The sequence below is a fragment of the Kwoniella europaea genome, chromosome 3 (assembly GCF_036810445.1).
Source record: "Kwoniella europaea PYCC6329 chromosome 3, complete sequence".
In the NCBI taxonomy this organism is placed as follows: Eukaryota; Fungi; Basidiomycota; class Tremellomycetes; order Tremellales; family Cryptococcaceae; genus Kwoniella; species Kwoniella europaea.
The window spans coordinates 771771-794173 of record NC_089489.1 but is presented as its reverse complement, the minus strand read 5'-3'; the positions used below and the strand labels follow the sequence as shown (position 1 = coordinate 794173).

Below are 22403 nucleotides of genomic sequence, written 5' to 3'. Positions count from 1 at the left end.
CTGTACGCGTCAAGTCAGTTGACATACATTATCCACCTGGTCATAACCTCCTGGATTGATTGATTGTTTGTTGCATCGCCTCTTCAACGGAGATCTCCTGTTCCCACATACTATCTTGTATCTATATTCGGATCGTTTCGAACGACTAATCCTAAAGCAAGTGTAAAGGAAAAGCAAGAACAAAGGAGGGATAACCCGTTTTCGTCATACTACCACTGTACTATTCCCATCAAAACTTGTTTACCCTTGATCAAAAACAGTACCTAGTACCTTTGGCTTGGCTTTTCATCTTCTACATATTCAACATATAACATATAACATACAAGCAGACCACAAAGATGGCTCCTCCACCAATACTTCCACCAAAGGATCAAACATTTCTTTCGCCCAACAATTCCAATTCCCGTATATCATCAAACTCGAGATCAAGTTTGAACAGTACGGGTAGTAACAGCAACAGCTTTGTTGATCAAGATTTAGCTGAAGCAGTTAGAGATTCGGTACATATCAAATCTGAATCACCTCAACCGCAATCTCAATCTCATTATCGCGAATCATTGTTATTATCGTCTACTGGTAACAATCATATTAGTAAACAACCACCTTTACCTTCTTTAAATCCACTGATACCTAGAAGAACCCCTTCACCAAATACCAATACGAACAATATGAGTGTTTATCAACCTACACATAATTATTCACATTCTTCTCCTGATATGTCAACTATCGGTCAACCTTCATTACCATCAACAAGGATGACACAACTGACAACTCCTCAAAACCCATTCGAAGATGATGAAGTTGAACCTGCTGGTACGGGAAGGATCAAACCCCCTGGAACGGGACATATATCAAATAGATCATTTGGGAATAACTCGAACTTAGAAAGTGAAGGATTGGTTCAACCTAACAGAGCTAAATTCAATAGATCTCAAACTGGGTAAGTTTTGTTTGATCCATCGTGCATCTTCGCTGTATGGTATGTGCTTTGCGATAAGAATGATCAGCGGTATGGTTGGTGGGTGATGATGACAACGTGGACGTGTGTGATCACTTGATATGGATATGCTGTATGGGCGACATGAACGCGTGGTTCTTTGCTACCTGCGGGAGGGGTGGGATAGCAGAGAATGATCAAAGGTGGGGATGGCGAACGAAAGAAAAGATGATTAGGATGATGTGAAAGGAGGGAATAGATATATACGAAATGGGCCAAGATAGCACGCAACGAAGTGTGGGATGATTGAAACAGCGATCAACCACATCAATCACCTCGAGGCAAACAGCCTTCACCTGCTTCCATAACATTCTTCAACCTTTGCCATCAATACGCTTCTTCTTCTTTGATTTCATCTTTCATCTATCCCATTATTTTTATCTTACGAAATACATGATACATCATATAAGCACAAAAGCTGACATATGATCACCTGTAACCTACCTTGCATCAAAATGCTACCTGCTCATCCACCCCGTAAATCCCAAACTCAACCTCAATATCCCTATCAATGTCAACATCAACCCCAATATCCACCTCGACGACCCTACCCTTTGACACGACACAACAGCTCTGCAGCCGCGACTTCCTCTTCCGCCCACTTACTTGGTCCGTCATCACCTGCGAGTGGATCAGGCAAGACGAGGACCAGAAGATCCATGTCATCAGACTCGTACGGGTTCAACGCGGATATGCCAAATATCAAAGAACTCACCGCAGGTCAGAAGAAAGCGTACGAGGATAAGAAAGGTAGTAGACATGCAGATGTTATTGATACGTGGGATCCAACCGGTCTTGGAAGTGCGAGTGAGTCATCTCGAACTGAATCGTATGACAGTAGAATCAAGTGCTGATGATACACTATGATCATCTTCTCGTTACAGTGTGGCATCAGTGAGTATATTATGCGGATCCGTGTAAGGTATGGAACATTACTGATACCTGGACAGTTCTGGACCTTACGATGCTGCTGCACCATCACGAAACCAGAACTTACCAGGGAACAAAGCACCCATGCAGGCATTCCGAGCACCTCCTGTTCAGTCACCACCACCGAAGGGCCCAACGACTATCTCACTCTCACAACCTCCTGTTCCACCCAAAGACACGGCTGGGGAGACATCAGATAGACCGGCACACCGAAGAGGTCAATCGGGTAATCGATATGGTGCACCTTCCAACACCCGACGTGTAAGCGGAGGTGGTCTGACTGGACAGTACTCGACTAGTATGCCAGCTGGAGGAGGTTATTTCCCCAATATCATGGATGGACCGCAAGATGAAGCTTCTCTCGCTAGAATCGAGAGACAAAGGGAAAGAGAAGCGAAGAGACAAGCGCTCAAAGCTGCATGGGGTATCGATACGCGTGAGTAATAGAATACCTGGACAGTCAGCGATGATAAGCTGACTTTATCTGGTTGTTAGCTGAACCATTCGAGGATTTCGGTGGTTCACCCAACGATGGTACAGTGGAATGTAAGTTGTTCACATTACTGTGTCATACTCTCGCTAACCCACACATCGTAGTGGCAAACGATTATTATTCCCCCGAGTCTGTCAGTGCACCACTTCCCGGTAAACCTGCACGATCACCTGGTACGCGATTCGGTATGGGAGCAACGTCACCGCCAATCAGAGAAGAGGGTACTTCCCCCACGGGTGAATATCCAATTAACACACGAATGGCAGGACCAGGACCAGGAGGAGTCAAGCGAACCAAGAGCTTGATGCAAAAAATTAAAACCATGGTGCGTCATCGATCCGAATCTATCGAATCGGCTTCCGGGGCCGATTTAATACCTATACCTGTACCCAGAGGTAAACCTGTCAGTCCAGGATGGGAAGATAGACCTGCTGTAGTTGAGGAAGAGGAATTAGAGGATGATATCCCTATTCCGGGTGGTGGTCAGTTTGATGATGTGGATGAGATGGACGTTTTCACAGATAGAAAGAGGTCGGATCATGATCTACAAGGAAGAAGGAGGGTGATATCGGATGGGAAGACTGCAGGAAGACAGTGAGAAAGGATGATGTTTCGATGTAATATCTGTGTATATTATTAGATGAGAGATTGAGACGAACTGAACGATTTATGAAAATGTTTATAATCAATACCGAACGAACGGCGTCGCTGACGTCGGGACATGTTATCTTTCCTGTCTTTGTTTCTCTTGCCGATATTGTCAATTGTACCGTCAACCGTCAACAGCGCGAAAATCCAGGATTATCCAACCGAAGTGCATCGCCGAAAGCGTACTCTCCAAGTGAAGGTATCATCAATACATCTTCATCGAACGAATCGGTTCCTGTTCAAGAAACCAAACGACCTGGATTTTTCTCAAGAACCTCCAGTGGTGGTGGAAGGAATTCACCTTCGAAGAGATCGGTACAGCCTCCTGTCCCTACGAACTTGTTCAATTCAAATGTAGTACCCGAATCGTCATCTAATGAAACTATCGATGAAAATGTTTTAGATGAAGGAGAACGAGATGATGAATTGGATATGGAAAAGATGGTACCCTCAGGAGCGGGTAGTGGATTCGTGTTGGTCGAATCGCCAAGTTCAAAAGCTAGAGCTTTAAAAGCTTTACAAAAAGAACAATCACATCATCATCATCATAGATCAGGTTCGGCTTCGGCTGGAACTGGAAATGGAGGGGTATCGAATGTACCAGCGAACCGAACTAAATATTTACCTACACCACCTGTCGCACCTGTGATGCCTGATTTCAATGATATCTTGACTCCGCCATCCAGGAAGAATTCACCGCTCGAAGTTCCTGATGAAGGTGGACTGAAGAGGAAGACATCGATGGTGAAGAAATTGAAAGATAGGATGGCAAAGTAGATTGAATACTTGGTAGGAATCGGTGGGAGAATTGATAGTGCTTGGAGGGGAAGTTCGTTACTTTGGTTTTTGGCTATTTGGATTGTGGTCTTTGAGGAAAGGCGGAAGATGATGAGTGATACTTTTAATTGGACATTCGTTTTTTAATTTTCTTTTACAACGAGACAAGTCGTTTCCTGGCTTTTACTTCTCAATGGTTTCGTTTACAGCTTTTTTATCCTTCCTTAACCTCCCTTTTCAGATTATATCTATATTGAATACATTTGATTCCAATCCTGCTCTTAAGGTGACAAGATGGGATTTGTAGTATACTCATAGCTGAAGATACCTCTCATAAGGTGTGGAATATATATCACTTTACTATGCTATCCATGTCTTATGTATTTATGTCTACGCTATGAAGTACGAGTATGACGTAATTCACTCGCAAAGGTTGGGATGTTGTTTGCCACTGTACTGTTTCGCAAATGCGTGTTCATCCCCACCTATCTACGAGTATATTTATGACTTCTCAGGTTAGATCCTACATCTTCAAATACAGCTGCCTAGCAGGTCATCTCACTTCAGCATGTCTGACCATCCCACTCTCACCGAAATACCCAACGAGGTGGTTCTAGATCACCTATTACCGGCTTTACAATTGAGGGATATCGTCTCGCTGTCTGCTGTAAATCGTCAATTCAACTTATTGACGGTGAGTACGAACCCTCATCGATCTTGGGCTAGGACGAACGACTTCCAAACTGACAATTGGCTGTCTGATCCCAAAATGATCTCAATGTTAGTCGGACCCTACATTCTGGCGATCCAAGACATTATCCGACTTCACTTTCCCTACCACATCCCATCCAACTACCTCATCTTCAAAAGATTGGTGGAAGAGGGTTTATCTAGGTTTACTAAATCCCAAAGCGTACCTTTGGGGATCATCTGATAATAATCGTTTGGGGGGTGCGGAATTGACTTCGACGAGAAAATACGCTAGATATGTTGATATACCCTCTGAGATCTGTTGGAACGATGATGATGAGAAAAAAAGTTGGAGTGATAATTTGAAAGATAGCTTGATTACTGGTTTATCTACATCCACATCCACATCCACATCCACTCAAACTAACAACAAAAATGATGGAAATGAACGAAGAGGGAAATCTGGTGTGGTAGAGTTACAAGCTGGAGGATGGAGTTTTACTGCTAGGACCAGTGATGGATCGGTTTGGGTATGGGGTGAGTTTGTGCCTACCTTGTTCAGTAGAAACGATCATATACTCTTCTATCGAATTGTGCTTTCATCATAATTAAAGAGATGAACTATTGCTGATTCTGTTTTCATGTCTGATCACAGGTCAATTGGACGGTACGAGACCTGGATTCAGAATACAATCTTGGGAAGATAAACATTGTCCATGTCCACGACCTACTAAAATCCCTTTACCATGTAAAGTCGAATCCATCTCAGCTGGTAGAAGACACTTGGTGTTGCTTGATTCTGATAATTTGATTTGGGAATTAAGATCATGGGGTAAAGTGAGTCAGGATTCAACTTCAGAAACCGAACAAAACACATTACTCATACTTGATGAATTCACCTTTTAATTGCTTAGGCGCACTTTCATACTGCACCTGAACTTACTGCTCCCATAGGACATGGTATTACCCGCTCACCACCGCATATCGTCCAATTATCCACTGGTTGGCAACATTCAGCAGCTTTGACTTCAAAAGGTGAAATCCACGTGTGGTATCCTTTTTCGGAAGGTTATGAGAATAGCCTATCGATAGAGCCCAGTGGGAATATCGAGAGCAGCGATAAAGACAAAAATAGAGATCTGAAGTATGGTAAGGTTGGTGAAAATGTGCTGGTGACATTACCGCCTTTACCCCTCAGACCCGCGAACATACGTTCAGAGACGGATAAAGGTGGGTTTAAGAGTAGAAGAAGATTGGAATTACAAGATGAATGGGACGAATATGAGAGATCGAGATCACCAAAGGTCTTGGAGGAAGAACAGAAAATAGTGAAAATTGCAAGTGGAGAAGATTTCATTGTTGCGCTGAAGAAGAATGGGGAAGTTTGGTTGATAAAAGTTAAAGAAGGTGAAAGCCTACTTTGGCAATATGTGAGCGATATTTCCTTTCCTCACGAACCTAATCAGTACATCTTTATTGAAACTCATGTTGATTTTTCATTTCTAGATGGAATATTTCTCATCACCATCGATAACCCATCTCACCGCTCAATTCCGATCATTCACCACATACGCCACTCCCACCTCTTCTTCTGATAACTCATCAGCAGTGTATCATGCTAGAATTACAGATTATACCGAACGACTAGGTGAAAGAATCATACCTGATTCTGAGTTATTGGGATGTTTGAAAGATAAAGGTATAATCCAAATTGCTATTGGAGATTATCATTATGCAGCTTTGAATGATAAAGGACAGATGTTTACTTGGGGACAAGGTGATTCGGGTCAATTGGGTAGAGGTCAAGATAAGTTTGGTAAATCACCGATCAGAGTTCAATTTCCTGAAGACGAACAAGACAAAGAGGGAGAAGGGGCATTTGTTTTTAGTATAACTGCTGGTGGGTGGCATACTGGTGCGTTAGTTCTAGGTGATTCCAAACCTAGACCCCAATCTGCGAAAGGAAAAGGAAACGAAGAACAGAAACAAGTTACCGAACAAGAAGACCAACGGGAAGAGGAAGAAGAGGGTGGATGGCCAAGAGGATTATACAACCCTTTCACTAACACGACTGATACTGTACCTGTACCGCCGAATACACGAGGTGGAGGACCGGTCAGAGCTATGCCGATGTACAGAATTGGTTTCGCTGGAAGGGGAGCGAATTTCGGTGGATTGGCTGGACTGGGTAGAGGTAGAGATGCAGATGCAGGTGAAGATGATACCTCCAATACGGATACACTAGCTCAAGGGAATAGCGGTAGGGGCGCAGCACCGATTTTCAGAGTTGGGTTTGCTGGGAGGGGAGCGAATACAGCGTCAGGAAGAGGGAGAGGAGGAGGACAAGAACAAGGTGACTCCGATGCACCATGGTAGGGTGTAAAATCCAAGATGAACTCCGGTCGTATCACGAATGTTTTGATGAGTATCATAATGTAAATAACGAATTGATTGCAGAAATAGATAATTCACGATTCGCCATACACGCATGTACATGAGATGAGATGCATTACTATAAGATACAAAAAGAAGGATACATGAACATAGGAAATATCATCAAAAAAACCATGATCATCATACTTAACTAAAGTGAAGTTTTTTCTCTTCTCTCACCCACCCTCAAGGAGCAAGTTTTGAGATATCTGCAGATTTCGCTTTACCTTCCAGTATCAATTCAGCTAGGACTTTTCCTGTTCCTGGACCTTGAGTTATACCCCAGCATGATAGACTAGACCATCCCAATAATAACAAAATAGTCAGCGATAGACTCCTACCTAATATAGTGGATGGGGTGACTTACCCAGATCCAACCCATACACCGTCCACTCCTCTTACTTTCCCAACCAATGGTCTTCCCCTATCGGCAATAGGTAAATAACACGCCTGCTCAGCTACGACTTCCACGTTCTGTTCCGGTGTAAATACATCGGATAGCGCTTGAGACTGTTTATGCAATTTCGCGATTGCCGAGGGGGATGGTGAGACTTTAGAGGCTGTTGGTGGAAGGGGTTCATCGTCGCCTGCACCGCAGCTGTTGAATGGAGATAGAGTCTCAGTAGGTATACAATCAACGAGGACGGTAGGATGAGCAATAGAATAAAGTGTATTGAGAATCTCACATGTATGTTGTCCCTTTTATAGCGAACGAGTATCATCAGTTCAACTGCATTATCATTATAAATTTAGATGAACTCACCATCCGGTCTAGCATATACCTCCGGTTCAGCCGCACTCCCATCTTTCAACGTCATACTAGTGAACAAGCACGTTGCTGAAAGTTGTTCTTTCGTTTTCAAAACGATCGAATGAGCTCTATGTCCCTGTACACTCAATTTACTTCCTACTTTATTACCCAAAAGCTGTTCTGATAATTTTCCTGTCCAGGGTCCAGCAGCAATGACCACTGCATCTACATCTATTTCCTCTTTCTCGCCTTTTTCGTTGGTATACCCAACTGATCTTGGCGTGCTGGTTTCCTGGTTGAGCGAAAGTGAAGTTGCCGTGCCGATCTTTACGGATGTTGAAGGCGCTTCTAAGAATTTCTTAGTAAAGAACTCAGTAAATTGACGAGGATGCACTTGAGCCGTGGTTGAGTGACTTCCTAGGGATCTACTTGAATGAACGAGACCTTCGGGTAACCATGGAAGTGGGGAGGATTTCTTGGATTTTCGAGTAGCGTCCGTTTCGATTGACTATTAGAATTGAAAATGGTCAGCTTACAATCTTCTTGATCTTGATCAAGTAATGTTAGATATCGGCACCAGACAGGTGTGTATGGAAATAAGACTCCCAAGTATCTTAGAGTAGGGATGTTATATCATATGAGAAAACTTACAAGCGTATCAACCGTCCTATAACCCCAATTCTCTTTCCCCCCGAATTTCTTCGCCAACTCTTCATGTAAATCGTAACTCATGGCGCTGAGGTCGGACGTAGCACTCCCATGCCAATCTTTAGCTAAGAACCCACCGGAATAACCAGAAGCAGCAGCGGCAATCTTGGTACCTTCCAACAAGGTGATTTTGGTAGTTGCCAACCTTGCTGGATGGATTGATAGGAAATAGGCGGTCGAGACTCCACATATCCCTCCTCCTATTATCAGGATGTGTGAAGGAGCGTTGGGTGCCATTATTTGTTTTTTCGTGGCTTTGGTTTTGTTTGTGGTATCGCTGAACAGAGAGGGTAATATTGGTATGTATGTATCACAGGAAATGTATTCTTATACTCGTAGTTGGAAGTTGAGATATGAAAATCTTTATACTCGTATCGTTGGTTGTGATCCGACGTCATACCAACCACTGTCAGTCCGAGATCAACCGCATACCCGCATGGCATAGCAACACACACCCCGTAACCCGTGCCTGACAACCGAGTATAGCGAGTACACCCACACACTCAATCACTCACTCACTTGGCGTGTCATCATCATCGATATCCCAACTACATCACGTCAAAGCATATGCAGAGCAGACATACCCACCAATATATAGTACAGTAGACAGTAGCACCATGTCAGCTCCGTCAGGTATCAAAGTACCTCAATCGCTCTCATCGGCATTCTCAACCGCCTTGAACGGTGCAGGTGACGTCCGAGCTTTGGTATTTACCATCGAAGGGGGTGAGTACGAGTACGAGTTGAAGCGACTTTATACGTCCACAGCTCTCATGTTCTTATTGGGACTGACACTGAAATCGGATTTTGTGGTCCCAATCAGAATCATTCAAACACCTTACCACTGTCCAACCAAAATCAACGTACAAAGATGATATCGCCTTACTACCTGATACTCTTCCTTCAACGAAGACACCAGCAAGTTTCGCTTATAGGTTAGATACGAAAAATGCAGGAAAGTACGAATGGATGATGATCACTTTTGTTCCCGATGATGCGGGGGTAAGTATACGATCATCTACTTTCATATTCATGACGTGGTGATAGCTGATGATTTCCTCCTTGTTATGGTGAATAGGTCAGAGCCAAGATGCTTCAAGCGTCCTCTCGATCAGGTCTATTGAAATCGCTCGGCGCAAATAACTTCAAACACGATTGGTTCGCTACTTCCATAGTAAGTGAACGACGAGCTATTACTTCTTAGTCAAATAATAAAATATCCAAAGAGATACACTTCCGCTGATACGGTATATCGCTTGTTAATGTTTTTAGAAAGATCTCACTGCTTCAGCACTTACAGCCCACCTGAACCACCTCGCCTCGCCTCCTCCTCTCTCGGCGTCCGAAGCTGCCTTGGCGGAAGTACGAGAAGCTGAAGCCGCCGAGGCTAAGCGAGCTGCGCTCGACCCGGAAACAGAAGCTAGGAGGAGGAAAGTCGTCGTTGGATTAGGGGGGAAATTGGCTTGGGGAGATGGCGTCCAGGAGGCTTTGGAGAAGGTTGGCAAGAGGTCTGATGATGGTTGGGTGGTTGTTCTGGTGAGTGGGAGTCGATTATGATAGATTCGTACTTTCTTGACCTAGCGCAAAACAAAAATTCACTCTCTTCCTGAGGGATGTCCATTCTCTGTAATCTTCTCTGCAATTTTATATATATCATTATCCTATGCCTATGCCGATTTCGGATGATAGAGCTGACCTCTTACTTGCTCTCGCCTAGGAAATCCCATCCTCTTCACCTGGTTCTATCTCCCTCGTCAAATCTGAGTCCTCGACCCCATCCGAGCTATCTTCCAAGATACCCAATAAATCACCCTCCTTCATATTTTACTCTTACCCTACTCCACCTTCACCCAAACCTGCCAAAGCACCCGCAACTTCAACCCCAAGTAAGATGGCCGAACAGCGAAATACATTCCAAGCTACTCAAGGTGGTGTAAGGGTTGTTCCAGTGTCGAACGTTCCGGTTGATAACGAGAATGACAAACCGGTTGATGGTGAAGTTGAATCAGACCAATCTCAAGAAGCAGAAGAAGAAAAAACAGTGACAGAGCCAGAAGCGAAGGAAAAGGAAGAAGACGCAGCAGTTGAGGAAAAAGGAAAAGTCATCTTCATCTACTGTTGTCCTTCTTCTTCACCTGTTAAATTCAGGATGATCTACTCCACAAGCGTTAGGAGCGTGCAACAGGATGCGAGTGATAAAGCTGGCGTGGAGATTGTGGGAAAGGTGAGTCATACTTGTTGAAAATTCAACTATCGGTTGGAAAGGTGAAAATGTACTTTTTTGGACTGGACTGTGGCTGAATATCTCTAATTCAATTTATAGATCGAAACGTCCGATCCAACAGACTTGACAGAATCCCACTTGAAACAATCCATCCCTTCATCTTCGTCAATTTCCAAACCCATTCACTCATCTTCCCTTCCTACACCTACCACCACCTCTTCACGTACTTTCGGTAATCCAACTTCAAGCGCTGCGCCCTTCGGAGCTCCAATCGGAGGTGCATTCGGCCGACCTCGACCCCTAAACGTACCTGCTCGATCGGCCAGCTCGATTCCCTTACCTGCTAGTGGATCTTCGACACCTTTGGATAATGGCGAAGAAGGGGATAGTAAAGATAATATAAGAAGGGCATTTGATGCGTTTGGTCCTAGAGTCAATTCGCCTGGTGCTGCAGGTGGGGGGTTCGCTAGACCTAGACCTGCTGGTAGGAGGTGAGCTCAAATGATGGGACAAGGGAAATGTCGTTGTAGATGTACGATATAAAGATTATTGATATATGCTTTACATGAATTTGCTCGCTCTGATTATGGAACAATGAATATATATATATATATATCTGGATATATATTATGTTGTCAATGACGCATTCCTGGTTTACTCTGATTCTGATTACAGGTTATTATACATGAAACAGTCATGTACGTTAGGATATACGATTCATTTCCGAATTAACAACGAATATATACATGTTAATTGGAATCGCATCCCGACTTGATTCCACTACGAACGTTATGTTCATCTTTGGCTTCAACGATATCTACCTTATCATCATTACCTTGACCTGGATCAACCTTAACCTTCTCAGCGATATCCCCTCTCTCATCCTCATCGTTTTTCTTCTTCTTTCTTTCCTCTTGAATAGACTTGGACTTGGTTTTATTCGATTTTGTATGACCTTTCGACTTTCGTTTCATTCTGGCTGTTAAAGAATCTTCAAGTTTAAGTTCAAAATCTTCATCTTGCTTTCCTCCCCCCTGCAAGCCCCTAAGGTTGGACTTACCACTTTCATTTGCTTTTACAGCTTTCTCATTATCCAACCACTTCCTGATATTTTGGTTATCACAAGCTGAAATTGGATCTTCTTTATATTGAAGTAAGTACGATTGAAGAGATGCCATTGATATCAAAGTCGAAGTCTTTGGGTTTCCGCTCTTGTCGCTTTCTGACAAGGTCGATGTTGCCTTCTCATCACCGTTATGACCATCCATCTTGTCGGATGCTCCAATCTCGAGCTGCTGATCTTGAACATGGTAATCATCAAATACATTCTTAACGAATTTATCCGCCAGATTTTCAAGTTCTTGTTGATCTTCGATAAAAAGCCTTACATCCTCGTCCTCCTTATCAGCTTCAACCTTTTCTGTGTTTTGGATCTTGGTAGTTTTCTCATCTTCATCTTTGGATCTAGCTTGCGAAGAGGTCAGAGAAGAAGAATCTTGGAAATCTTCCAAAGGGTAAAAATGCAAATACAGTTCTCTGGCCTGTAAAGGTATAGCATATCCAAATTCCAATTTGACGTCGAACCTTCCTGCTCGAGATAACGCAGGATCAAGTCGGTTTGGGTGATTACTAAATCGCATAACACAAAATCAGCATCAAGTCCCATCGCCATTCACACTGATCTACTGTTGCCTTGAAATTGAACTTGACTCACGTAGTAGCTACTAACACACAACCTTCTTGACTCGACACACCATCAATGGCATTCAACAGTCCCGACATCGTAACGGTAGAAGGTGCCAAGTCATGTTTACCCCCTCCTCCTCCTCCTCCTCCTCCTGCTATGGCTGTTTGCGGTTTGGGACGAAAGGCGATTGTTCTGTGCAATGCAAACAAAGATTATTGATATCAGCTTAAATCGGGATACTCTATACCTGTGACGATAACTCGTATGACAGTATTGTGAAAACTGTTGAATATGCGTGTCATAGAGAGTGAAATGGAATACCTTCACTCACTGTATTCTCAAATGTTCAATCGACCTCGAACCTGCGAATCCATTGATTCTCCTTGTAACCCAAAGGTAGTTCCCATTATGTCTGATCCTAATTGGAGGATCTACATAATTGTCCAGGCTTCGTTAGCCTACCTCGTCCCATCCTTACTTGACCCAAATAAACTTGATCCTCAGTGGAAGACGCAGAACACTTACGATAAGTAGGTAAAACATGACCTATAACCTCCCTCTTCTCCCAACTTGAATTATGGATCCCAACTCTCCCCCCACCACTTCCATTCTCACCTGAAGGTCCAGGAGACTGAGAAGATATCAACGTTGATTTATTCTTTTTCTTTAATGATTTCGAATCGATAGTAGATAATTGGAAATCATGTATTTGCGATTGTGCGTATACGTCTTGTGCGATCCATGAGGTTATCCATGAGTATGATGGATCGGTGTATGCTATGTATGTTGTTGGGTATAATACTATTCATCACCACCTCGAGAATCAGTATCAATGTCGAACATGTATGCATAGGTCTGTAGGAGGCTTTGCTCACTTTGAGTTATCCTCGCTGTAGTATACTTTATCACCCTCCTCACTACGGCGAACAACACTCCTACCACCATAGCTCTGATGGCCATTGGAATCAGGGCATCGACATTCTGCTGCTTCGATAGTGTATAGATGAGTCTCTGAGGTAGAGAAAGGAGATCGTCGCTGTAAATTAAAGCTTGGAAATATGCTGGTGACATCTTGCGGAGGTGAGTACGAGGTTGAATATCAGAAGGTGCAAGTGCAAGTACAGTATAAATGTTGGTAAGAGAATGAATTTGTATAGAGGAATGAATTGGTATTTTATGATTAGTATATGTCAGAATCAACCTCGTGTTATCGACTCAGTCAGTGATGAAGTAGCACACACACACACACTATGTTTACGGACAAGATCTATTCCGTATTACTATTACTCTATGGTGATCTATAACAAGTACTACCATTACAACACCACACATCGTATCCTTCCTTTTGTTATATGACTAAGGCAATTACACTTGTTGTCCATCTCCTTTCTCTTTCTCTTTCTCTTTCTTTTTCACTCTCAATTTCTCCGTGATGGCCTCAGGACTTAAATCGGTTATTTTCTCCTTTTTCAATATCTGACCACCACCATGCCATCCTATCCAACCTATTTCATGAGGACCTCTAACGAATAAAACTACCAAGGCAGCGCCGATGAATGCAACGGCCGTACCGCCAGTAGGTTTCCAGCCGTGTGTATTGTATATATGAGTTAGGATCGCTGTTCCGGATGTCTACCCAACACCAAGTCGACATGGTCAGTACAACCGTTGTACTCGAAAACCCCATGCAATGATCCGAAGAGGTACTCACCTGACCAGCAAAAACAGCCAATAAACTACAACCATTCAACCTCGCTCTAGCTTTCGGATCCAATCCTGCGATTCTATAAGATGACGATACCTGAGCCAATTGTTGTCCCATATCGTACCCTACAATCGCTATGCACACTGCCGATATATTCTTATCTGCGCCTACGAGGGCAACAATCATCGATATCATATTGATGGATATACCAGATATCTGACCTAGGTAAGGATGCGTGCGGTCCACCAGCCTACCCCATTGAGGAGCGAGGATAGCTCCGATCAGTCCTAGGAGGCCGAACAAACCGATTTCGAATGAGTTGTAGCTGTGATGGGATTAGTATCTTCCAACGTCAAGGATCAAAGAGAGGGTTTACTCACTGATAGGGGGAGTTGTTAAGCACAAAGGTGAGTGATGTCCAGCTATATAGTACGATAATATGACTCGGTCAGTCACTTATAAATGATGCACAGGGCCCAGAAAAAAAAAACCATGGGAATTTCAGCACTCACAATCCAGCAAAGACAGCACTAGAAAAGAGCGAGACTAAACATGCTTGAACGAGGGTGGGATACATCGTGAAGAATTTGGCCATCGACCAGAGCTAGTTTTGAAGAGGAACCAGTAGATCAGCTAGAGGTAAAGCAGAGCGATTTGATTTTTGATTTTGAGCTTATTCGTCAACTTACCACGCCGAAATATGATAAACCAATTTTCTTATCAGGTGTATCAGGTAAAGTGAAATACAGTATAACAGTCATGCCTATATATGTACAGTACCAAGTACCAGATCATCAGCGAAAATATACCCAGACCATATAGAGATGATCATGACACTTACATCCTTGTAATCCTACAGCTAACCAATAAGTATCCCTCCAACTTCCGAACCTACTCAATATCCCACCTAATACTCGTCCCAGTACCAAACCGAATATCAGCCCCGAAAGGGTGATACTCATTGCGGTCGCTCTCTTATTGGCAGGAGCGAGATCCGCTGTCCACGGGATACATATCTGAGGTGTAACGGTCAACATTCCAACGACGAATGATATTCCTTCCAAGACCGCTACGGATGGTGCCAAAGCCAAACCAATCGACAATATCGTAGTGAGCAATATTAACAATAAGACTAGTTGTCTACGACGGACCAAATCGCCAAGAGGGGAAATGAATATTATACCTGTACCGTAGCCTCCTTGGACGAGAGTGGGGATGGAGGATATACGAGAGTGAGAAACGGAGAAGTCGGATGCGATGCTAAGATCCATCACGCAGTATCAATTTAGTATAGTAAAAGAACTTGGGAGTGAATAAGGGTGGACTTACGCTACCAACATAGGTTGGATATAGTACAGATTCATAACTGATACAGTCTACACCAGATCAATCAATTAGCATCAGCGATGATACTATATCAAGCTAATGGATACAGAATACGAGAGGTGACCTACAGCAGCAAAAGCAAAGACCAAGTTCATTTTCCAAGTAAAACCAAATTCCTCATCCACTTTCTTATGGGGATCATGTCTCCGATTCTTCGGTATAGGTAAGAAACCATAATCCCTTTTCCGTATTTTCGTTTCCACTTCCACATTAACATTCTCCTGTTCCTCCCCTTCGGTGTTGGGTTGGGTCTGAGGCTGGGGCAGGGGTAGTGGTAAAGCTGAAGCCGAAGCCGAAGCCGACTCGGGATCGGCGCTGGGATTTACCATTGAGCTTGATCTATCGACATCGACTACGGTAGATTGCGAGTCGGAGTTCGCTGGCTCTGTATGTACAGCCATTATTCACAAGATTATAGGATATTATACACAATAAAAGATATCTAGTTGATTATCGGTCCTAAGATGATTACCAGCGTGTTACGCCATAGACGAGTCGATCGAAGGCTAGGTCAGGCTTGACAGAACAGAGGTCCGAAACGAACAAAGACAGAAGGAGGTTGGACAATGTCAATATTCACAACGTTCGAGTGAAAATCCTATGTTATATGTACAGATATACAATTCGACAATTGGAGATGATTATAAATAACTTGATACATGACGAGATAACAAGAGAGACTGAGATTTAACGTTAACTTTTATCGAGTTTCGAGTTCACCTCCACCCACCTCCCTCCACTCTTACGATCATCGCAAACAGCCGGGCCGGATACTTAGCAAAACGCAGTTGGTTAATTACAACGCAGTGATGTCCAGGAAAGCATCTTTGGTGACAAAGACAAAGACAAAACAAGATGTACGTCCGATTCATGTACATGTAAAAGTAAATCACATCAACAGGACAGAACATGTCGACTTCAAGTCAATTCAATCATTATCATCATCATCCCTAGCATCAAGCAAGCATAACGGTATAGAGTGGAAGAATAAATAAAGTGGGAAATGTGGGAAGGGGGTATCAACATAATTGAGGTTTTATAAAGAACATTATGGTTTTTGTAGTTTTCGTTCATCCGTTTGCAAATTCTTTCATTAATCCGTTTCATGTTTAAAGAATACTATCGATGACCTCACAATTCGCATCGATGGGCTCAACGTATGTATCCTCCAGTCTCGGTATCATGGCGTTTAGGCCGTGGTGATGTACTGATCACAAAAGTTGGATTAGCTGATGTCGACAACGATTGTAATTAAAAAACACTCACCCAACCACCGAGAGAAGTGATACTTCCATCAGGGTTCATCAAGGCGTTAGCTTGGTTGACACCTTGCATATCTTTCATCACACCTAGACACCACAAACCAAAGATGTCAGCTTACGATGCCTTTGGGAAAAGCTTCTGGGTCACTCACCGAAGGGAGAGAATCGTTCAATGTACGATTGTTGTTCGAACCATCCAGCCATAGTGGTGTGGAAGTTCCAAGCTATTTAGTGCATTATTTGATTCGTTAGCTTCTCGATGCGGTCTGTCGATTGAAATCGTTTGAGGGATACTCACTATCTTGATCAGAGCATTGAGCTCCTCCATTATAATCTTGACAGGCGTACTCGGTAACCCAGAGATTGGCTCCAACGGCATTGTGGTAGTTGGTGACATATTCTTGGAATCGTTGGACGTTGGTATCGTAGTAGTGGATGGGGTAGAAGCTGGACCGATAAGAAAATCAGTCAACAAGCTCAAGACAAGTATAAAAGGTGTACTCACTCGGCCGAACAGTCAGCTTGGGAGTTACCAGCTCCGGTACAAGCCTTGATGAAATCTTGGATCCAGACTAACCCATCCGGAGCATTCGTAGGAGCAGCTTGACCAAGTCTGATACCCTTGGCTCGGAGAGGTAAGAAGTCGTTCATCCAGTATTGGACAGCATCTTGAGCGGAAACGTCACATTGACCTTTTTGGTTGGGTTCCTAAGTGAAGGACGAGACATGTTCAGCATTTGCACAGATTTGTGAACGGAAAGATCAAAAAGTTTTCCCGCTCAAAAGGTGTACAATCACTCACATTGAAGAACAAGGCATTCCTGACTGTTCCAGGCCAGTTGGGTTGTTGCGCATACCAATCACTGACATGTCCAGGACCCCAAAGCATAGGAACGTATCTGAGAGGTGAGACATGTAAAGTCAGCATTACGAAAAAAAGCGTCAGTAGCCTTACATAAAAGAGATCACTCACTCAAGACCTTCATTGTCAGCACCACCGACAGCGAAAGGTGACCAAGTGTAATACCATGAAGCCTTGTTACCGATATAGTTACCGACATAGTTTGGGTCACCGGGTTGTTCCCAATCACCATTAGGCCAGGCGATACCCAACTTCGAGCCTGCGTTCTTGGATCCTCCTGATGAGCCTGCTGAAGCGGCGGAAGCAGCAGGGGCGGCGGCAGAAGTTTCAGCGGCTGAAGGGGCAGCAGAAGAAGCAGGAGCGGAAGTGTCTTGATCGGCGGCGTTATTGGTTGGAACTGCAGCTGCACTGGTAGCGGCAGCGGCAGCAGAGGTGGTAGCGGCAGCTGGGGCAGTGTAAGATTCACCTCTGACTCGACATTTCGATCCGTCCGCTTGTCGTCTGATCAACCCTTTCTTATTGGGTGAAGTAGCCTTCTTGGCGAGGTTGTCGACCAACTGTTGTCTCGAGGCGAGATGTCGATGGTAGATGTCCTTGGGTGATCGTGCACCGGGCCCATGGGCGAGAGCGGTCTGCCACGAGAAAAAGGTCAAATGAAGTCAGTAATGCTGGTTTGTTGTGAGGTGCCAAGAGAAATGTAACGGATAGAGGGATAGATGGATGATTAGGTAAGGGGGATATTAGAGATGTTTGGTTAAAGGTGCATTGGGCATTGTCTTGGCACAACATCTCGTTGATTGATTCCGCACAGTAGAGTGCAGGTGGGATGTGTTAAACAGCATGGAGGACCCTGTGGGATTGGGGGAAAGTCGTGTTCGATGCATGTTACGGATTGATACAGAAGGTGATTGATCATGATGGAAAAAGGACGAATGAGGAGGAAGAAACGTGTTTGTGAGGCCACGGGCGAACGAACTCACAGGGACTTGTTCGACACCAGTCAAAGCTGCACTGAGCAAAGCTAAAGTAGGCAACAGGTTGACCAAAGAGAGTAGAGCAGTCATCTTGATTCGTCGAGAGTGATCGTTTCAGAGAGAAAGAGAGAATAGTCGTTATCAAAACGACTTAAGATGGGATGATGTTTGTGGGCGTTACTGTTTATATCGTTGTTAATTCCAGGTGATCCGAGTCGGTCAGCTTGAGAATCGTCTTTACGTTGAGAGATTGGGTCGTAGTTGTGCTCGTAAGGAGTAATGAACGTAGAGTGGTAGGAAAGGGAAAGTGGAAGAAGGACCAGGTAAGATATATAGATTGATGAAGAAGGAAGAAATATAAAAAAGAAATGTGAATCGTAAAGTATAGAGTGAACAGTTAGGAGAAAGAGTGGGGATCAGTCAAACTCAACAAGAAAAAGGACCTCGTGATGAAGCGGGAGTTTGTGCGAAGGTATGAGGCATGTCTGGGTCCGAGCTTAGCGTTGAATCACAATCACAGTGAGGTTGTTCTCGATTTCATCAGTCACATTTTTTTAGCCAGGTAAGTCTCTCTTTCCTTGAATCCTTGATTGTTATGACGTCTGTTGTTGATGAAACACCTCGCTCCTGCCCTGTTGTGTTGTGGTTGCCAAGGTGATGCAAACATCCATCATCCATCATCGACAAGAACAAGGGCAAGGGTAGTTGCATAATTTGCTTATTTACATAAAACACCTTCGTTTTGCTTGGCACTCGATCTGTAAAAGAAAGTCACGCACGGACCATCCACACCCACCATAGAAAGGGTCCGATCACATGAAACGCGTCAATGCAATCAAGGGGTACACTAAAAGTTGGTGCTGTGGATATTACCGAAAGTGGCATCACACACCAGGAAGAGGGGGAACAGATGGAGTCTCCACAGTTCCACTTTGACTTTGGGTGTTTTCATCCAAGCGAAGACCAAGTCATGTTAACAACACAAGACAACCAAAAGGATACAGATTGTATGATGGGGTTGCCTCATCATGACCCCTGTCAAGAATATCTCATCGTCCCAGCGGTGGAGTTCCACCTCTCATTCACTCGTAATACTGCTCTCGGCGATCATTCAGCTAGGCTTACTGATCTACGCCCAACATGTGGATTCGCATCCTGAGCGATATGGTGGGTTGAAATATACCGATGTGGATTGGCGAGTCATCAGTGATGGGACGAGATTGATCTTTAGTCCTAACGAGGGAGAAGGTAATATAGCGGCCGGATGGGTGGTGAGGCAGCTGGGCTTGAGGATAGGAGAGTGAGTAGGATATCTCCTTGCTATACCACATCCATTACTGGGCTTTATAGACATGTATGTATCATGCTGATTTCTTGTAGTCCGTACGAACGATCCACCTTTCGATATACCCCTCTTCTCCCTCTCTTAATCTCACCTACCCTCATTCATCCCTTACTAGGCAAATCAATTTTGGTTCTAGCTTCTTTGGCAATATCGCATCTACTCATAAACTTGAGTGAAGAAGGGTCGTTCTGGTTAATTCACGGTGTATGGACATTAAACCCTTTCATTCTGAATATCAATACGAGGGGATCACCCGAATCGCTCATTTGTCTGTTTGTGATTCTCACCTTGTTTCACCTTAAGAATGGGAATATAAAGAGGGGTGCAATATGGTTAGGAATTGCTGTTAGTTGGAAGATCTATCCTGTTATCTACGTTCCGGCCATTTGGGGTTATTTAGCTGTTATCCGAAGATATGGATGGTTCGGAAAGAGGGTATGGGAATTTGGGATCGTATGTGCTTTGACTGTTTTGGTGGTTAATGGGTTTTTATGGTCAATGTGAGTTGATGTTTCTACTCTCCACTCTATCACTATCAGCTCCGTTGTCTACACTCTGATTAGGCCTAAGACTGCTCTTCCGTTGATATATACTTGACTGATCTTATCTATAATATATCGATAGCTGGGGTGGACCATTCCTTCACCACACATACCTATATCACCTCACAAGATTAGACCACCGACATAACTTCTCACCTTACTTCTACCCTATCTACCTATCTTTATTCTCTTCGACCAGCAAAACCCCAACGTCCATGACAACGACACTTCCTGGGATCGATGCCGTACAAAAGATACTTAGACACCCTTTAACCTCGTTCTTACCTCAGAATACACTGGTTCTGTTCAGTGGATTGGCCTTGGGGACAGTGACTTCCATTGAGTTTACAATGTTCGTTCAGACTACTGTCTTTGTGGTGTTTAATAAAGTATGTACCTCCCAGGTGAGTAAGCAGTCTTTTTCATATATTCTGGTATTGTCAGTATAGTGTAGATTACCCATTCGTATCCCTTCCTTATCTTTCCTCTGGACGCTGAAACAGTCATGAGGTTTCACGTTTACTCATATCATAAGCTAACACCCTATTATAGTATTTCATGTGGTTTATCCCTTTTCTACCACTGATCATCCCTCAACTCCACATGACCCGAACCAAAACCATCACCTTGATAGCTCTTTGGGTGATAGGTCAAGCGATATGGTTATCTATGGCATATCAGTTAGAGTTCTTGGCTGGACAGGTGTTTTTATGGGTCTGGGCGGCGGGATTGGGTCTGTTCGGAGTCAGTATTTGGATCATCGGTGAGATCTTGGATGGGTATGGGTACCGGAAAGGGAATGGGAACGGGAGTGTATCGTCACCGAAAGTAAAAGTGCAGTGATACAATTTCCAACTTCATATCATCTTAGAAATGCTATACTTGGAATACGTTTGATAAACCTGCCACTTCTCCTTGATACAAAGTAGAAGATTGTTGCTACTGCAACTACTTCTCTTCACTCCAACACAGCTACTGTACATCGGGATACCGTTAATTACCATGTTAGTGAATGCAGATCTGCGATGTCATCGTGCATCATACCTTTTTCTCCGTTCGGCTCCATAGATGCCCCAAGCACTCCAAGTATCCTTTGAGTTACAGCCCAAGCTGATGACGATGCATCGCTATACCAAAAGTAGAAAGATCCGCAAAGTCATGTGCGTATAGAATACGGTATTGCGATGGATGGCGAGTCATGGAGTAATTCCGGACCGATCCTTTTCTCAATGTCCGATCATCCGACCGGCCGATTTCACCTGAACTGTTAGACTGCTGTATGTGGGGCAAGTGCCAAAGGCGGCAATGGTATCAAATACAAAATTTAGAGTAGGTTTGTAATGTGGTAAATGGCAAATGGTAAATGGAATAACCGTATTACCCGTCAACTTGGGAGATAACCTACTTCGCATACACTGCATACACTGCAAATCGCGTATCGAAAGAGAAACATCAAATTTGATTTAACGACAATCACCGTTCAACTCACTTGCAATACTACATACAATCAAGCAACATCATATCTGACAAGCATCCGACTCGTTAAATTAGGATACTCTCAGCGTGAAACGCAACATTCAAACATCAACACGTCGGAACCACGCATTGTGCACTGTTGCCATTTATCAAACCACATATTGTGATTGTGATCATCAAAACACAACACAACACTACAGCACCGTCCTTCAACCCCCACTTTCACCCGGTTCAGGTCTCCATCACTCCCTTTACAGTGTGAGAACCCCGTACAACACCCCACGGGATCATACACTAGTCTCCATCATCAACAGGTCCTTTAGGTAGATACAATCAAGAAATCTGGACTTTCGCCATCCAACACGGGTACTCTTCTTCACTCCTCACTCCGCACTCCTCCTCTACTCCCTCATCATATCAAATCAAACATATACCCTCATAACACGAAACGAAATCGACCATAACTCTTCTTCTTTTTCATCACCCTCTCCCCACTCCCCACAAGGTTGTGAA

General features: G+C 43.8%; 8 protein-coding genes across 8 annotated transcripts; 4 read left to right on the top strand and 4 right to left on the bottom strand.

Annotated features, from left to right (window-relative positions):
* Positions 1–338: 338 nt before the first annotated feature.
* V865_008167 (uncharacterized protein) lies at positions 339–3845 on the top strand (the record flags this gene model as incomplete). Its single annotated transcript, XM_066231904.1, has 7 exons — positions 339–940; positions 1569–1804; positions 1882–1891; positions 1948–2363; positions 2423–2473; positions 2525–2745; positions 3207–3845. 7 exons carry the CDS (start codon positions 339–341, stop codon positions 3843–3845), a joined length of 2175 nt encoding a protein of 724 aa, XP_066088001.1.
* Positions 3846–4413: 568 nt separating this feature from the next.
* On the top strand, positions 4414–6911 carry V865_008166 (uncharacterized protein; the record flags this gene model as incomplete). Its single annotated transcript, XM_066231903.1, has 5 exons — positions 4414–4539; positions 4631–5072; positions 5191–5372; positions 5450–5965; positions 6042–6911. The coding sequence occupies 5 exons, from the start codon at positions 4414–4416 to the stop codon at positions 6909–6911; spliced, it is 2136 nt and encodes a 711-aa protein (XP_066088000.1).
* A 243-nt stretch (positions 6912–7154) lies between these two features.
* V865_008165 (uncharacterized protein) lies at positions 7155–8664 on the bottom strand (the record flags this gene model as incomplete). The annotated part of the gene is made up of 4 exons (XM_066231902.1): positions 7155–7263; positions 7336–7566; positions 7728–8227; positions 8371–8664. The coding sequence occupies 4 exons, from the start codon at positions 8662–8664 to the stop codon at positions 7155–7157; spliced, it is 1134 nt and encodes a 377-aa protein (XP_066087999.1).
* Positions 8665–9044: 380 nt separating this feature from the next.
* On the top strand, positions 9045–11146 carry V865_008164 (uncharacterized protein; the record flags this gene model as incomplete). Its single annotated transcript, XM_066231901.1, has 6 exons — positions 9045–9153; positions 9251–9429; positions 9506–9601; positions 9700–9963; positions 10145–10651; positions 10751–11146. The coding sequence occupies 6 exons, from the start codon at positions 9045–9047 to the stop codon at positions 11144–11146; spliced, it is 1551 nt and encodes a 516-aa protein (XP_066087998.1).
* A 254-nt stretch (positions 11147–11400) lies between these two features.
* On the bottom strand, positions 11401–13409 carry V865_008163 (uncharacterized protein; the record flags this gene model as incomplete). Its single annotated transcript, XM_066231900.1, has 5 exons — positions 11401–12280; positions 12366–12530; positions 12670–12769; positions 12864–13139; positions 13214–13409. 5 exons carry the CDS (start codon positions 13407–13409, stop codon positions 11401–11403), a joined length of 1617 nt encoding a protein of 538 aa, XP_066087997.1.
* Positions 13410–13703: 294 nt separating this feature from the next.
* On the bottom strand, positions 13704–15830 carry V865_008162 (uncharacterized protein; the record flags this gene model as incomplete). The annotated part of the gene is made up of 8 exons (XM_066231899.1): positions 13704–13970; positions 14050–14368; positions 14424–14465; positions 14556–14647; positions 14733–14806; positions 14885–15303; positions 15373–15419; positions 15498–15830. The coding sequence occupies 8 exons, from the start codon at positions 15828–15830 to the stop codon at positions 13704–13706; spliced, it is 1593 nt and encodes a 530-aa protein (XP_066087996.1).
* Positions 15831–16618: 788 nt separating this feature from the next.
* On the bottom strand, positions 16619–18617 carry V865_008161 (uncharacterized protein; the record flags this gene model as incomplete). The annotated part of the gene is made up of 8 exons (XM_066231898.1): positions 16619–16636; positions 16696–16778; positions 16844–16915; positions 16990–17138; positions 17197–17399; positions 17494–17590; positions 17665–18185; positions 18534–18617. The coding sequence occupies 8 exons, from the start codon at positions 18615–18617 to the stop codon at positions 16619–16621; spliced, it is 1227 nt and encodes a 408-aa protein (XP_066087995.1).
* A 938-nt stretch (positions 18618–19555) lies between these two features.
* On the top strand, positions 19556–21257 carry V865_008160 (uncharacterized protein; the record flags this gene model as incomplete). Its single annotated transcript, XM_066231897.1, has 4 exons — positions 19556–19827; positions 19908–20372; positions 20497–20818; positions 20967–21257. The coding sequence occupies 4 exons, from the start codon at positions 19556–19558 to the stop codon at positions 21255–21257; spliced, it is 1350 nt and encodes a 449-aa protein (XP_066087994.1).
* Positions 21258–22403: the final 1146 nt, after the last annotated feature.